Raw genomic sequence first — 17,768 nt, forward strand, 5'->3', positions numbered from 1 at the left:
ATTGAATGGTCAGTATTCGAATAACAGAATTGATATTCGCATATTCGCATTTTTTTCCAAACGTAATTGCCTTAATATGTAATGACCTGCGAGCCGCTTACAAATTGGCTACCGAAATCACTGGGGATTAACATGTCTGATGTGACGTTCTCCGTGTCAAACCAGGTATGTGTATTAGTACGTTAATACACATACCTGGTCAAACTGATAACGCGGCCCGTATCAGCGTTGATTGAGCAATGCAATATACACACTCTAAGAAAGGCCCCGAACTGTTGTTTGTCAATGGGGTGCCAATTAACGGCTTCGTTTGAATGGCGAATAATAATTAAGTTTCTGTGATCACAGTATGAACAGCCATTAAAATGAGTGAATTACTCAATTTGCGCATAATTTATATTTCAGCTAATCTGTCGATCAGATCTCCGACTTTCATTCATAAAATACCGGATTATTACGCTGGTGGAAAATGTATCGGCATGTTTTGGTTTTGTCTAGTTACAGCGCGTGCTTTCAGTGTATAAGCTCCGCCCATAATTATTCCAGAATAACCCATTGACGATTTTCTTCTTTGTTTATATGAAATTTGGCACGTGCCGTGCTAAATCGAGGCTCGCTTTACGTAACCTACGACGGGCTTCTTGGTTTCTAACCGGCATCGGTCGGCTAGGCAACGACATATGACATTATTATTATTGGGAAAATACGACTTTGTGTTAGTATTGTGCTTGTTGATTTTGCAAAGAAAGTGCATCAATGGTTCAGCGCGAAAAATGACAAAAGTGTGTCGTTTTGGCATTAAAGTACGTTATAAAGCAAAATAAAATTCTATGACATGATGTTTTTCTTTATATTTGCTCTTGAATATTTGGTGTACTTTGCATGCCTTATGATATGTTTCTTTGTTAAAATGTACACGCAATCGTTACTTTAAAATTTCAAATAAAAAATAAAATGATATAACATGAAACTTTATCTTCTATTTGTGCCCGATTACAGTATTGGTCATAGTATTAGCCGACAGCGATACAATTATTTGATAGCAACGTTAACAAACAGCCCCGTATTCAGCATACAGATATAACCTACAAAGCAACGGAAGTTAACACAGAACAAGTTTCACTCTTTTCTGATGTATTTCGCTTAAATAGGCTTTACCAAAGTTTGTTTTTACAATTAAGCTACATTTTCTTTCTATTTCTCAACACAACAATTGTATATTCAATTGTATTTCTGTGTCAATTTATATTAAATATCCCAACTGGATACTAAACTGAGTAAAAGAAGTTATATCCAACCAGCCGTTTTATGCGAATATTCGATTGAATGGATTTGCGAATATTCGAATACCGCTATAGGTATTCGATGCCATCCCTAAAAATTACGTTTATCATCGCTTTAATTATTAACTTAAATCGTTCTTAAGGGAAATATTATGAAAATTTATCATAAATTCCTTCACGCAAAAAGTTGAGTACGAAATATAAGCTTCCTACACTATTGAGTACGAAATGTTATGTGTACACGTCACAGATTATGTGTACTACGTCAGAGGTTCTTCGTTGTGATCAATTTTCGCGAGTGAAAACGCAGCGATGGGGAAGTGTCGTTTCAAACCAGGGTGGTTAACTGAATATTCCTGGGTACAGAAAACAAATGACATTCGAAAAGCACATTGTCGAGAATGTATGAAGACCATTGATGTCGGGGGATGGGGGAAAGCGCTTTGAAAAGCCACAAGAAAGGGGAAACCCACACAGAAAACATGAAATTGAGAATCAATTTATTTGTTTGTAATAACTTTAAAAAGTAAATACATATGTGAGACTCATTGAGTTAAGGATGGATATTAAAACATGTATTTGTATGTAATTAAATAACATGTATGAGTTAATATGCAATAAGTTTAATGAGGTTGAGCAATTAAATGACATTTACTGTGTTAATCTGGTTTGAAAATGCATTTTTTTAAAAGGAAACTAACGTACTGTTCTTGGCCTTGAAAATGAAAATTTGGCCTTAAAAAGTCCTTGAAAAGTGCTTGAATTTAGGTTTGCGATTTCTGTTTGAACCATGGTTTATGAGTTCAACATGATGATGTACTGTAGACACTGTGGTATGTTGTTGAGTTCAGTTGAGTTCAACATGATGATGTACTGTCGACTCTGTGGTATGTTGTTGAGTTCAGTTGAGTTCAACATGATGATGTACTGTAGACACTGTGGTATGTTTATGAGTTCAACATGATGATGTACTGTGGCACTGTGGTATGTTGTTGAGTTCAGTTGAGTTCAACATGATGATGTACTGTAGACACTGTGGTATGTTGTTGAGTTCAGTTGAGTTTAACATGATGATGTACTGTAGACACTGTGATATGTTGTTGAGTTCAGTTGAGTTCAACATGATGATGTACTGTAGAAACTGTGGTATGTTGTTAAGTTCAGTTGAGTTCAACATGATGATGTACTGTAGACACTGTGATATGTTGTTGAGTTCAGTTGAGTTCAACATGATGATGTTCTGTAGAAACTGTGGTATGTTGTTGAGTTCATTTGAGTTCAACATGATGCTGTACTGTAGACACTGTACTGTGATATGTTGTTGAGTTCAGTTGAGTTCAACATGATGATGTACTGTAGACACTGTGGCATGTTGTTGAGTTCAGTTGAGTTTAACATGATGATGTATTGTAGACACTGTGATATGTTATTGAGTTCAGTTGAGTTCAACATGATGATGTACTGTAGAAACTGTGGTATGTTGTGGAGTTCAGTTGAGTTCAACATGATGATGTACTGTAGACACTGTGGTATGTTGTTGAGTTCAACATAATGATGTACTGTAGACACTGTGATATGTTGTTGTGTTCAGTTGAGTTCAACATGATGATGTACTGTCGACACTGTGGTATGTTGTTGAGTTCAGTTGAGTTCAACATGATGATGTACTGTGGCACTGTGGTATGTTGTTGAGTTCAGTTGAGTTCAACATGATGATGTACTGTCGACACTGTGATATGTTGTTGTGTTCAGTTGAGTTCAACATGATGATGTACTGTAGACACTGTGGTATGTTGTTGAGTTCAGTTGAGTTCAACATGATGATGTACTGTAGACACTGTGATATGTTGTTGAGTTCAGTTGAGTTCAACATGATGATGTGCTGTAGACACTGTGGTATGTTGTTGATTTCAGAGTTTAACATGATGATGTACTGTCTACACTGTGGTATGTTGTTGAGTTCAATTGAGTTTAACATGATGATGTACTGTCGACACTGTGGTATATTGTCGAGTTCAACATGATGATGTACTGTTGTCACTGTCGTATGTTGTTGAGTTCAACATGATGATGAACTATAGACACGATACTATAATATGTTGTCGAGTTCAGCTGAGTTCAACATGATTTATACACAATACTATAATATGTTGTCAGCTGAGTATAATATGATGATGAACTGCAGGCACTGCCCAAGAGTTCAAGAAGAAGTTTGAGACACCCATACTTAGAGGAAGAGACTCTACTGCATCTGACTTGCAGCAAAAAACAGGACAAGAAAAACTACAAGAGGTAATTGATGTTATGCAGAAACATGTGAATGTAAACTTAAGCTATACTACATGTTCCATCCTTAATGATATAAATTACTCATATTAAATGGTCTTCTTATAATTATTATATTTTATTGACACATGAGAAATTGCTGTTGCTTATGTTATGGCAGGCCTTGAAAAATCCACTCGACCGCTCAAATTACGAGTGAAGTTGACTGTCTGGCCAGTTAAGTTTGTTAAATACTTGACCGACCAGGCGAGTGCTGTTTTTCCGGTTGAGAAATATAAATTCAGTTTCAGAATTCCTGCCACATTGATACAACTTGCAAACTATTTTTCGTAGGAACAAAAAATAGGTTTAGCATACAAAGAAACTTCACTTTCGTTTTGACAATGTAAATTACGTCACTGGCACAGTAAAAGTAATTCTCAAAATCGGCTGCGCTCATTTTCATAGATAAAAATCAAGAAGTTGTAAATCAGAACTAATCCGTATTTCTCAAAAAATCCTAGATAAATTTATGGGTCATTTCAATGCTTTGACTGATTAATTATCGCAAATCAGGTCTCAACTTGCATAAAAAACATTCTCAATTAACCGATTAACTCAACTCTGTTCTCTGCAAAAGATTTGGAAGGCGAAGCTATGCACGCGCTGTTACTTAACAAATAAACTATTGGTTAAGCACATTGATTGCAAGACAAATGAAGCCAATTCTGTCTGCAAGAAAGGTGTTGCTTTATGGCTTCAGACAGGAAGCAGCTTTCCTTCGATGACGTCAAACTGTCAATTCACGAAGAGTACAAATTTTTGCAAGACTTGTACTGATGCGCTTGATTAATACTGTAAATATATATATTTTTTTTTAATGCAGGGCCAGAGAAGATAAGTGCAGGGCGAATGGATTGTAAGGCCTACTCGCCCTGCAGGACGAGTGTCTCTGGAATTTTTATGTCCCCCACCAGTATAGTGGGGGACATATTGTTTTTGCCCTGTCTGTTGGTTGGTTTGTTGGTTGGTTGGTTGGTTTGTGTGTTTGTTTGTGCAAACTTTAACATTTGCAATAACTTTTGCAATGTTGAAGATAGCAACTTCATATTTTGCATGCATGTGTATCTCATGAAGCTGCACATTTTGAGTGGTGAAAGGTCAAGGTCATCCTTCAAGGTCAAAGGTCAAATATATGGGTCAAAATTGCTCATTTAATGTACACTTTTGCAATATTGAAGATATCAACTTGATATTTTGCATGCATGTGTATCTCATGGAGCTGCACATTTTGAGTGGTGAAAGGTCAAGGTCATCCTTCAAGGTCAAAGGTCAAATATATGGGGACATAGTGTTTCACAAACACATCGCTTGTTTTTTTATGCCTTTATACATATGTTTAATCTGTTTTCCAGATATTCTGGGCAGGTGAATGTAAATAGCTTCAAGTCATTATGAAGTTTTGCTTTGAATAATTTAAATCTTTGTCTATAGCCAGTATTTTTATGTCCCCCACCACTATAGTGGGGGACATATTGTTTTTGCCCTGTCTGTTGGTTTGTATGTTTGTTTGTTTGCCCCTACTTTAACATTTGCAATATTCAAGATAGCAACTTGATATTTGGCATGCATGTGTATCTCATGGAGCTGCACATTTTAAGTGGTGAAAGGTCAAAGTCATCCTTCAAGGTCAAAGGTCAAATATATGGGTCAAAATCGCTCATTTAATTAATACTTTTGCAATATTGAAGATAGCAACTTGATATTTGAGATGCATGTGTATCTCATGGAGCTGCACATTTTGAGAGGTGAAAGGTCAAGGTCATCCTTCAAGGTCAAAGGTCAAATATACAGCTTCAAAGCGGCACAAAAGTGTTTTTGAAAAGCACATATCTTGTTTATATATGAAAAAATGTAAACCTTTTCGTGTGGTCCTGTTAATTGAACTAAGCACTGGTTTTATGCCCGTACATTTCCTCTTGTAAGTTGGACATATTTTTGTGGTGTGTGTTACAGAGAAAAAAGCAAGATTGATGAAAATGTGTAAAAGTGATCATTATTATGTAACTTTGAGCACAAGGTTGTTTTTTTTTATGTTTGAGAATTTTTCATGTATATTTGTATTTAAGTATTGCGGCTACCATGATAAACTTAACAATTTATTAACCAGCGTGTGAACTTGCTAAATTAAATGTGAATAACTGGATATTTTGATGTATTCTTTTACCCTTGATAGGTGCGGTGGGGGTGGGTGACAAGGTAAATAAGCACTTGTCTTGGCTTCAAAAATCTAGATGATATCTAGGCCAAGTTCGAACATTGGTCATGGCAGGTCAAAAACTAGGTCACAGGGTCACTGAGTACGTTTTACACATTCAGCATGGTGTCTGCTGTCTAATTCAAGTACTTTTCATCCGATCTTCACCACACTTGGTCAGAATTTGTATCTAAATGATGTGTAGGTCAAGTTTGAACATGGGCCATGCCAGATCAAAAACAAGGTCACAGGGTCACTTAGTACGTTTTAAACATTGAGCATGGTGTCCGATGTTTTTGTGAAGACAACATGCAAAATATTCTGTGTCAATGTGGCATGTGAAGTTTTTCGTCACGTCTGTGACAAAGCTCTAGTAATCTTTGGTATGTGGTACATTGTTTTTACTATATAGCCTTGCATCATGCATAGTTTAGTGTACAAGTAGTACTGCTTTGTTATTTGTTAAATGTTTTATGTTAAAGAATAAAATAAACATTAAATGGGTGGATTTGGTTGGCTGTATTGGGAGTTGGAGGCAGAATATGTCGCGAAATTAGTCAGTGAAAGCCAAGATTTGGTCAAGGAAAAGTCGGTGAAAAGTCAGGGAATTTTATTTCATCAAGTTGGTGGCTGCCTGATAAAGTGAAAGTATATGTTGGTGTCCTGCCCATAACTTTGTTGTGCATAATGAGATTTCAAAATAAATTTGTAGAAATGATAATAATATCAGGACACCATGTTGATCGCAACAACAATGTCGCTCACTTCATGGGCAAGGTTACAGAGGACACTTAAAATGTTGTGTATACTTGTATATGTATTTTTTGAAAGTACATGTTTGTTATAATTATTTTGATGCATGATGTTACACATAAAATTTGCAAAAAAATCATCATGTCAAGACAACGTGAAAGTGTGCAACAGCCCTTGCTTCACAGTCAAGGAGTTTGTTAATATTCATTTATTGCTTTTAACTTCAAAGTTCAAAATGGGATTTCAAAAAAAAGGCACAAATAATCCTTATTTCTGGACAATGTGTTGTGTAAATCAACTATGTCAGTCGTTTCAAGGTCAAAGTCACAAGATGATGATGAAGATGTGATGATGATGATGATGATGATGATGATGATGATGATGATGATGATGATGATGATGATGATGATGATTTTGATGATGATGATGATGATGATGATGATGTCAATGATGATGATGATGATGATGATGATGATGATGATGATGATGATGATGATGATGATGATGATGGAAATAGTTGAATTCTAGGAACCAGTCGAATTCAAGAAATCAGGGCTTTTTTTCCTCTGTGGGAAAATGCCATATTGGAAATTTAACACATTTGCATAGTAAAACTCCATTTCTGGAAAATGTTCAATCCTGAAAACAAATGAAGTAGGTTTTTTGATATTTATTATTTAATAAAGTGTTAAAGAGACTAAAGAGTCACATATAATGTAGATCTATCCTTTTTTGGTACAGTTCTTGATGAGTATGGTGATGACTTATATTTTCTTTTCTTTTTAATAGATGTGAAACCCTCTCATCGCTCATAGCCACAATATGATTTCGATTAATTTCTTTTAAATATTTAGAATTATGCTACATTTATTCAGCAAATTTAAGTAAAATAATTACTGTTGTCTTAACTCTTTATGCATCATTCATCACTTAAAATTACTTCTCGCAGAGGTCTAGATCACGCATACAAGTGCGTTATAATTTATAAATGTACAAGTTGTGAATAGATGGAAATTGATACACTCTATACAAACCTGTTTACAAGTTTATTTATGTGTATATTCATGTACTTTTATTATTTCAAGTTTGAAAATCTCTTCACCAATCATCTGTATATATCATGATCATTTTAATATAAATTAGACAATATCACCATTTAATTACATAGTTTTGGTCATGACTCAAGGGAAAAAATTAAGCATCAAGTATTTTGATATTTAAATCACGCCTAAAATCTACAAAGGAACCCTTATCAGGGATTTAAGTGAAACTAAACAAGTCTTGATGTGTAACTCTGGTCTTGAACCTCCAAGAGGTCATTTTGGCTATTAAAAAAGGCATCTATAGATAAAACTGTACCTGAAGATGCAAGCATTACTGATAGAACATTATCGAATTGTGAATTATATGTATTGGGGGGGGGGGGGGGGGCAGAAGTTCTATATATATAAACAGCAGTTTTATCTTCATCTTTGCCAGTTTTCAGAAGAGTGCTTTGGTCCATCATCACCCTTGTGTTGAATTTATATTGCTTGACAAAGCGCAAATTGGGAGCATTACTCATTTTCTGTGTTCTAGTGGCTCTCTGCATTTAAATCAGAAAGTAATACTATAATTGTATGTACATTGCAGCTTGCTGGCTTGGTTAACAGGTGTATCATCCGACGAACGCAGGCACTTTTGACACAGTATCTCCCGGTGAAAAGTATGTCCCCTATACATTTGTATGTGGATAAGTAAAACAGATGTTTCCTAAAAACTTCATAACATGTTCACTTTTAATATATATATTTGTTTTAAATTCCAATGTCAAGGCAATAATAACATTATTTTAGTACAAAGTTGAAAATCCATGTTATTAGATTTTGGATGTCTTCAAACAGGTGTTTTCCAGTTAATAATTTTAGTTTGCATGGATCGATCTTGATAAAATGTTGGGTATAGCATTCTTGTATGGAGATCTAGCTTTGGATATTATATGGGGGGTGTCAGGTCATGGTCACTATTGCAAAAAATAGAATAACAGTTTTCTTTCAATAACTTTTATTTCGATGAAATAATTGTTTTGTGTTGGTAGCTTACATGAAGACCTAGACTGCTGTTACAATAGGGGTAAGTCTGGTCAAGGTCACTACAACTAAAACAAGCAAATTTGTTGAATTGATATCCTTCCCCAAATAAAGTTTGTTTATGGATAGGTGCAAATCCCTTGACATGCAGTACAATCATTAAGAGTAGGGTAATAATTTATAGGTAATAATTAAGTGTAGGTTAATTGGTTTTATGAATTTCAATTCTCCTCATTGATATCTCTACACCCATGAAGTTTCATGTTGAAATCTTGTAGCGTTTCTGAGATATAGCCTTGAAAAGTTACATCATACAAAAACAACAAATGGCAATAACTCTTAATGAAGAATGTGCAGGGTTGTGATTCTTGTACATGGCACTTCTTCCCATTGATTTCTACACACCCATGAAGTTTCATGTAGAAATGTTGTATCTGAGATATAGCCCTGAAAAGTTCCATCATAGAAAACACAAAAAAACAACAGGCAATAACTCTTATTTAACAAGGGTTATGGTTCTTAAGCATGGCACTTCTCCTTATTAATATCAATACACACATGAAGCTTCATATTGAAATCTTGCATAGTATCTGAGATATAGCCCTGAAAATATTCATCACACAAAAAACAAAGGGCAATAACTCTTATTTAAGTAAGTGTAGGCTTATGGTTTCTGTGCATAGCACTTCTCCTCATTGATATCTATACACCTATGAAGATTCGTGTTGATACATGTATCTTATATAGTTTCTGAGATATAGCCCTAAAAAGTTTTGTGACAAATGGAGGGACTCACAAACCAAATTCTATATCCCTCCGCCTTTTTCGGGGGATAAAATGAAAAAAACAACAGCAAGCATGGTTTCTGGGCAATATGCTATGTTGCATTGACCAAACTTGATGAAGCTAATATATACTTAGTCTGTATGGAAACCATTTGGAATTGTGTTTGGGGTGTGGAGGGAAATGGTCACGGTTGCTTTTTCTAAGGAGAGAAAAATGGCTTGCTCTCAATACATTCAGTTTGGATGGCGGTATTGCTCTTAAATTGTGTGTTTAAAGAGATTACATAGAGACCTAGCTCATAACTATTTTTGGGGGTAGTCAGGTTGATTTCGAGATCACTGTTAATAGAAATGTAAAAATGAGTTCTTAGTTTTTGATGGAGTCATTGTGTAAAATAGTGTATGAAGGTTGCTTATATGCAGACAGATGTAATCAAGATCACTGTTGCTCAAAATAGAAAATAAAACAGGCTCTGCTGTATAACTTGGGCTAAAACAATGTATAGGTGGCTTGCATACCTGGGACTGCACAAATATTTAAATTAAATAAATACCTTAAATGTTAAAAATTTGACTGAAGACATATAGCTATTTGTCTGTTTGTGGGGTGAAAAGGTGTGTGGTTTTATCCCTTCTGGATTTCATGTACAATCTGTAACTTTAACATCGGTGCAAAAAGTTTCAAATATCTTTGGATTATTAGTAATGTTTCATTTTGTTAAGAACTTCCATACTTTTTAGTCAAATGTCAAGGTTGCAATTCAGAGCAAAGGTCATAGACTCTGTAACTTTTTAATGTCTTTGAGGATAGTAAACTTACTTTTGATTATTAATACCCATTACCAGATAATATCCTGACAATAACTTCTGTGCAAAATTTACAGTCGCAACCATAAATTTATTGATGGATTTTAAAATAACTTTGCACAAATTTCCACCATCGTAAGACGACATGTCTTGTGTAGCAAGGGTCTACATACCTCAAATTTGAAGGTTATACTAAGTGGTTTAAAGTCAAATTCAGCCATGAAAATGCTTGAAAATTCATTTCTTAGCCTTAACTTTTATTTTATTGAGGCATTCATTAAGAACTTGGCATTGAAGTAAACCATCATAGGATGTGCAGCGTGTAATAACCATCTCGCCACCTGAAATTGAAAGTGCTGTCACTTTATGTTCCTTATGGTATTTTAAAATAACTTACCATGAACATCAACCATGTAGAAACTTTTGTTGTGTAGAACCTGTCTCCCTACCACAGAGGTCAGGGTCATACTTAGAGGTCACTGGTCAAATTTGGCTATAAAACAGATTTTACAGGCATTAATTTTTTCAGTTATCATTTAGCAGTAAGGTCACTTAAAACAAATGACGACCATGAAGAGACTGAGTGTAGCATGTATTACCTGTCTCATTTCTTAAAGGTCAAGGTCACAGAGGTCGAAAGTCAAATTTGGCCATAAACAACTTGTGTTTGACATAAGCTGAGTTTTGAGACAACAGTGGAATGTGGTGGCATTTGTGCTGTTTGGAAATACTGTTCTTTTAGGTCTATGCTGTTGTTCTCTTATTAAGTTCATTCCTTCTAAGAGATGAAGTCTTCAAGAATTGATGTCCTTTAACTGTGAGCGCCTAAAGGCCATCATGACCATCTTTTTGTATTTATATATCAGAAACAAATATTGAATTTTTAATAGATTGTGTTGCTGCATGCCTAAAGAGTGTTGGTGTATATGTCAGTTGAGCATGTGGTTTGCTGTGGTCTGACGGCCGTGCAGCGTGCCCTGTATGAGAGGCTGGTAGAGTGCCAGGGCGCCGAGTGTCTGCAACAAGAGCAGGCCAACCCCAGCCTTGCCTTCATCACAACTCTAAAGAAGCTATGCAACCGTAAGCTGCATTCCTTGTCTAATGATTCAGTAACAACCTTTGCAACTGTCTCAATGTTCCAACATATCCAAATCAGCATTTTAAAAACATTGATTATGTATTTGTTCGTTTTGATTATAAGAGACCGTTTCATTTACAACACTTGCAAAGTTTTGAATAAATCTGGGGCTTTTTATTCCTTTATGGATTGGGAGGCATTAAGAATTACATATGTAAAGCCATACATACTTAGTACTTTAAGTCATAATCAGCTAGTGTTTTCAACCCCTATTAAATAATTGTGTGGATCTAGATAAAACTTTACCTCTTGATTAACCTTTGTGTTAAGATGATCGCTAAGAAAGTAATTTTGACAGCAAGTATTTTTGTCCAGATGAGTGATGTGCAGATTTTCAACGTGATAATATATAGTCCCATAAATGGAGCCCAAGACTATGGCTGCATCTTTTACCACAATAAACACATGGAGACTTGTGGATAAGGCTCACACTGTTCAATGTGACTAGAATTCAAAGATGAATATCAACTACAACTTGGTGTATGAAAATGAAAGCGCAGCGGGATTGGTGATTTGCTACTTAAGTGGTCCAATCAAATCACCTGTAGAGCAATTGCCAAGCATTTGTAATTTGCAATTGTATGAGCGTAAGCAGCAACATTTAACACAGCATCAATAAGTAGGTAAAAGTCATCAAGTAGATCTCGCGGCAGAAATAAACATGTCAATTGTCAGTTGGTGACCAAAACATTAAGCAATATGTTATTTACACAAACACAATTAACATTTTACTTTTATATATATTTTAAAATGTTGACTTAAAAATAAGGAGTTTTGCAGCCAGCTTTGGCAGAATTATGTTTCTTTTTCTTTCTTTTTTCAACTTTGTTATAAATATTTCCTCAAAAGTTGTCTTCTCATTACCTCTTTTTCTGGTTTTCAGAATTTGTTAGAACTATCAAAGCTGAATTGTCTTAATTTTTATTTGATTGTTTTTCCAAATAAGTTGTGAATTTATAGGGAATTTTACATGGCTGTGGTCTTCAGTTGGATTGAATTGCATGAGTTTATTGTGTGATGTATTCCATGAGACAATCAGGTAGCTTGGATTTAGTAGGGGAAATACTGTTCTATTTTACCAAGAATATGTATAGGTATATAATAAATATATAAATATTTTATTGTGTGCAAGCATGTCTGATTAGTTGATTTGTCTGTGTCTTAACATGTGTGGTGGGTCATATGTATGTTTGACACATCTGGTTTGGGAAATACATGTATCACCCTTACAATACAAAGTCCACATTTTAAGCTCAACTGAGAATAAAGTGGTCAAATCTGGCTCTTAAGCGTCCAAAAACTAGGTCACCAAGTTTTTGAAAATCTTGTAACCCCTGTAGATGCCACGTTCATTGACTCAATCTTGATGGGACAGTTTGATCTGAGTCATGTGTATTCAAAAACTAGGTTTTATTTGGAGTGACTCCTGATCAATTACTTTTCAGATACTTATTTTTCTTTAAAGAAGGAGACTTTATTTCTATTCAAGATCTCTAGAACTATATGCCACTTTCAGTGACATTATTTCAGTAGCTTCTCGATACCTAGGGGTATGCACATATTGCCATTTTATTCGGATCTTTTGATTTATCATACAGTTATTGCCTAATTTTCTTGTTCCCATGCTTGCATTCAACCCATACATTGAACAGCATATTATCCAGCAAACATCCACTGATGTTTTTGCTAAAAAAGGGAAAGCTATTCTACTATAATTCTTCATTTGAAACTGCTGTTTAAGCTAGGTAGTAAGTTTCAAAGGAATGAATTGTATCATTTCATCAAAAATTAAAAACATATTTGCCATACTAAAATTAAAACTTGGGCATTGTTTGGTATTTGTTGATTTGTTAAAACCAATTTTGACTTGCTTCTTCTATATCAAACTAGGTTTTCATATTGGTAGGAGACTGGAAGGGCACAAAAAGATAATACAAAATTTCCTGCTTTCTATCTCGAGAACCAGTTTGATATTGCATGAAAATTCATGTATATTGAGATATTGATGGATGAGTCGTATATGATATAACTTTGTGACCATATTAGTAAAGCTAAGTTTGATAATCTGCTTAAAATAACCTCAGTAATTGTTGAGTTGTTTCCCTTGATTGATATTAAATTGAGGTTTTTAGTCGGCGGTTTTCTCGGTCCATCAGTACTTGTCCAATGTCCACGAAATTCATAAAAATATTTATAGCAATAATATGTTTTTAAGACACCAGTGATTAAACTTTTTTGCAAAATTTAAATTCGGAATGCATAATGAGTAATTTTGTTAGCTCGGCTGTTTTCGGAGAAAACCCGAGGTATTGTCATAGCCAGCTCGTTGTCATCCGTCCGCCGTAGGCGTCGTGCTAAAACCTTAACATTGGCTCTAAAATCAAAGTACTTCCATCTACAACTTTGAAACTTAATATGTAGATGTACCTTGATGAGTTCTACACGCCACACCCATTTTTGGGTCACTAGGTCAAAGGTCAAGGTCACTGTGACCTCTAATATAAAACTTTAACATAGGCTCTAAAATCAAAGTGCTTCCACCTACAACTTTGAAACTTTATATGTAGATGCACCTTGATGAGTTCTACACGCCACACCCATTTTTGGGTCACTAGGTCAAAGGTCAAGGTCACTGTGACCTCTAATATAAAACTTTAACATAAACCTTAGCATTGGCTCTAAAATCAAAGTGCTTCCACCTACAACTTTGAAACTTCATATGTAGATGCACCTTGATGAGTTCTACACACCACACCCATTTTTGGGTCACTAGGTCAAAGGTCAAGGTCACTGTGACCTCTAATATAAAACTTTTAACATAGGCTCTAAAATCAAAGTGCTTCCACCTACAAATTTGAAACTTCGTATGTAGATGCACCTTGATGAGTTCTACACCCCACACCCAATTTTGGGTCACTAGGTCAAAGGTCAAGGTCACTGTGACCCCTTAAAAAAAAAAAAAAATTTCTGACAAGCTTTTGCAGCCGAGCATTGGCACCCGTTGTGCGGTGCTCTTGTTGAAATCTACAGATGAAGGGTCGTATTAAACTAAGTTTGAATGCCAACTTTTATCCAAAAGATTTGTTTAAGCAAAATGTCAAGAACTCTCAATTAACAATAAAGCTTGGTTCCCCTCAGCAGTTTTTGTTGTAAGCGAGGCTGTTTTTGGAGAAAACCCGAGCTATTGTCATAGCCAGCTCGTCGTCTGCCATAGGCGTCATGCTAAAACCTTAACATTGGCTATAACTTTTTAAATATTGAAGATAGCACCTTGATGTTTGGCATGCATGTGTATCTCATGGAGCTGCACATTTTGAGTGGTAAAATTTCAAGATGAACATCATCCTTCAAGGCCTAGGGTCGAAAAAACAAAGTCAAGGGAAGTAATAAGCTTTAAATGGACATAGTTATCTTACCTGCCCACGTATATATTTTTGTTAAATAAATCAAAGCGGCGCAGTAGGCGGCATTGTGTTTCTGACAAACACATTGTGGTAAAAGGTCAAGGTCATCCTTTAAGGTCTATGGTAAAAAATACAGATTTAAGGGAAGTAATAAGCTTTAAAAAGGGAGAAAATTATTCAATATTGAACATAGCTACTTTATATATTTGGCATGCATGTGTATCTCATGGAGCTGCAAATTTTGAGTGGTGAAATTACAGTCACGGTAGTGGCTTTTAATTATTTGCTACTAAAAATAGAGATTTGTTAGAGACAATTATTTTCAAGGGAAGTAATTTATATAATTATAAATCTCATATTATATATTTCCTTACCAAGAATTGAAGTTCTTTTCACAGTTACTGTACAGATTTATTATTTTGATTATTTATAACCCAAATGATTGATTTGTCAATTTTTTTTTTTAAATGATATAATTATAATTTCTTTGATGTTCATTACATACCTGTGGACTTATGTCCATAGATACATGATCAACTCTGGCTATGATTTATGAAAAAGAAAAAAACTCTGGCTATGATTTATGAAAAAGAAAAAAAAAATCTGGCTATGATCGCTTTTAAACCACAGGCCTTGGTTGTCAGTGATGTCTGACATGGTCATAATTGACTGTGAGACCCTCCCCACCCCCACCCCCCGGTTGGACAAAATTTAAGGGAAGTAATAACCTTTAAAGGGATATGATTTCTACACCTGCCAAACGAGAAATAAAAATGTTATTTCAATGTGGCGCAGTAGGGGGCATTGTGTTTCTGACAAACACATCTCTTGTTGGGTCACTAGGTCAAAGGTCAAGGTCACTGTGACCTCAAAAAAAAAAAATCTGACCAGCTTTCGCAGCCGAGCGTGGCACCCGTTATGCGGTGCTCTTCTTTTTTAAGCTGTAAATATTGCAAACAGGGAATTGCTTTGTGTGTTTGTATGTTAGATCCAGATCTGATCTATGACAAGTGTCTGCAAGCAGAAAAGGGGTTTGAAGGCATGATTGAGTGCTTCCCACCAGCACATTCAATTAAAGCTGTGAAACCGGAACTTTCAGGTCAGTACAAAAACACCCTTTTTGTCAGCGTACGGATTTCAATAAACAGCTTGATCTGGTTACCTCAAATTCATAAGGTGTGTCTGTCAGTCAGTCCGTCACACTTTTCTGGATCCTACGATAACTTTAAAAGTACTTCATATTTTTTTGTGAAACTTGAAAGATGGATTGATGGCAATTTGGAGATTATGAACGTCATTTTATTTTTTTCCTACGTCAAGAATTTTGGTTGCTATGGCAACAAATAATCAAAAACAAAACTTACTGGCATTGGTGGAGTTTCACAGGTAGGTTGCTTGGCAATCACTTGTTTAAATTAAAGTCTCAAACATTAAAAACTAGGTGTCGTGGGTTGCAATGTTTCTTGTTCTTCATTGAATTTTCTAAGCTTGTGTAATGAATTACTTTTACAATTCCCAAGCTTTAAATTTACCCTTGAAATACGTAATCACCATAAATTTCAGATATACAGGACAATTTTTTCATACCCAGTCTTCCACATCTTTTAAAGTCATGTGCCCCTTCGCATACCTATTTGTATGCTAAAGATGTCAAATATTCTAACTGCGCGAAGCATACTTCTTTAACTACACTGTAACTCTAATATTACGCGGATGACGAGGTCCAAATCTCAAGACAGTGTTATAAATGGATTTGTGTTATTAATTCTGAGCATTCATAAATTATTGCAAGGTTGTGTTGTCATTCGCCAGTACATGCGTATAAAATGCATATAAACTCTACAGTATCGATAACTGTATACATACCGCTTTTCTAATGTGCATATATATCCGATTATCCAATATAATTACTATATCAATTTTAAAAAAGTATTCTGACCATTCAATTATGAGGATAAATGTGTTTAAGAATTTCATAAACACAAACATACGCCATTTTTCAGAAGTGTAAAATGAACATTATGGGACAGCTGTTTCACTGTTCAGATTTAATTGTATCAACCAATTGACAAGTGAGTTTGAATTAGATCGAATGCACTAGGATACAAAGTGATGTTTTATTGCGTCATACTTAGTCATGAAAAAAATGTGCTTCCCGGGGATTTCTTGCAAATCGCGCAAAAATGAAAGTGAATTTCTGTAAACAATTACCCTACGTTTGGATGGATATAATTGTCTTGATGCTAATTTAATTAATATTTGCCTGTTACATTTTCAATTGCATTTTAGCAGACAATATTTAAATTTATATTGTCTAGAAATAACAATGATATGAAACAAGTATCGTAAAACTTGTTAAAGCTATCAAAGATTAAAAATATCAATAACAGATATACATAAAAACACTAGCTTTTTTCACGCCTGAATTGCACAGAACGATAGATAATCTCTCTTAAACTGTCATATTCACCAGTACACTGTAACTCCAATATAACGCGATCCGTTGTCCAACATAACGTGGGTGGTTGCTTGGATCCCGTTTTTTCTCCAACCTTCCATTTCTGATTCAAATCCATGTTATGCAACTTAATGTATTTTCAGAAAATTCAAAGATGGCGGCAATCACATCTTGATCGCTTTATTCAACTATCTGTATAACCGATTTTACTTGCTTAGAGGTTAAACAACACCTGCAGCAGCTAATTGGTGTTAATCTGTTGTGTAATGTCAATAAAGGTGTGAAAAATTCAAGTGTCAGTCTTTATTACATGTATTCCCTATCAGAGCGGTTCGGTGCACTAATTTCAATAACGTAAGTTCAAGCCGATTAATTATCAAATTATAGTTATTCAAAATGATTAAAACATTCTTACTTTGATATGATTGCAGTTTTTCTTTATTAAAGGAGCGGCCCTTAAATATACTGAGCACAGTATAAAACAAGTTTCCTGACATTTCATTATCATTTATGTATTAAGGCATTTCACTTTACAGAACGTGTACGAGA

General features: G+C 35.0%; 1 protein-coding gene across 2 annotated transcripts in view; it reads left to right on the plus strand.

The window, feature by feature from the left end:
- LOC127862914 (DNA repair and recombination protein RAD54-like) overlaps positions 1-17,768 on the plus strand; it is a 170,427-nt gene that overhangs the window by 95,644 nt on the left and 57,015 nt on the right. For both annotated transcript variants that reach the window (XR_008040851.1, XM_052402188.1), the window contains exons 13-16: positions 3,469-3,575; positions 8,191-8,263; positions 11,153-11,299; positions 15,750-15,860. Coding sequence is in view for 1 of the 2 variants with exons in the window: in XM_052402188.1 (XP_052258148.1) it covers positions 3,469-3,575; positions 8,191-8,263; positions 11,153-11,299; positions 15,750-15,860 (438 nt within the window). In the remaining variant the exon portion in view is untranslated. The remainder of the gene's footprint in view (positions 1-3,468; positions 3,576-8,190; positions 8,264-11,152; positions 11,300-15,749; positions 15,861-17,768) is intronic.

Source organism: Dreissena polymorpha, chromosome 16 (assembly GCF_020536995.1).
Source record: "Dreissena polymorpha isolate Duluth1 chromosome 16, UMN_Dpol_1.0, whole genome shotgun sequence".
Taxonomy (NCBI): Eukaryota; Metazoa; Mollusca; class Bivalvia; order Myida; family Dreissenidae; genus Dreissena; species Dreissena polymorpha.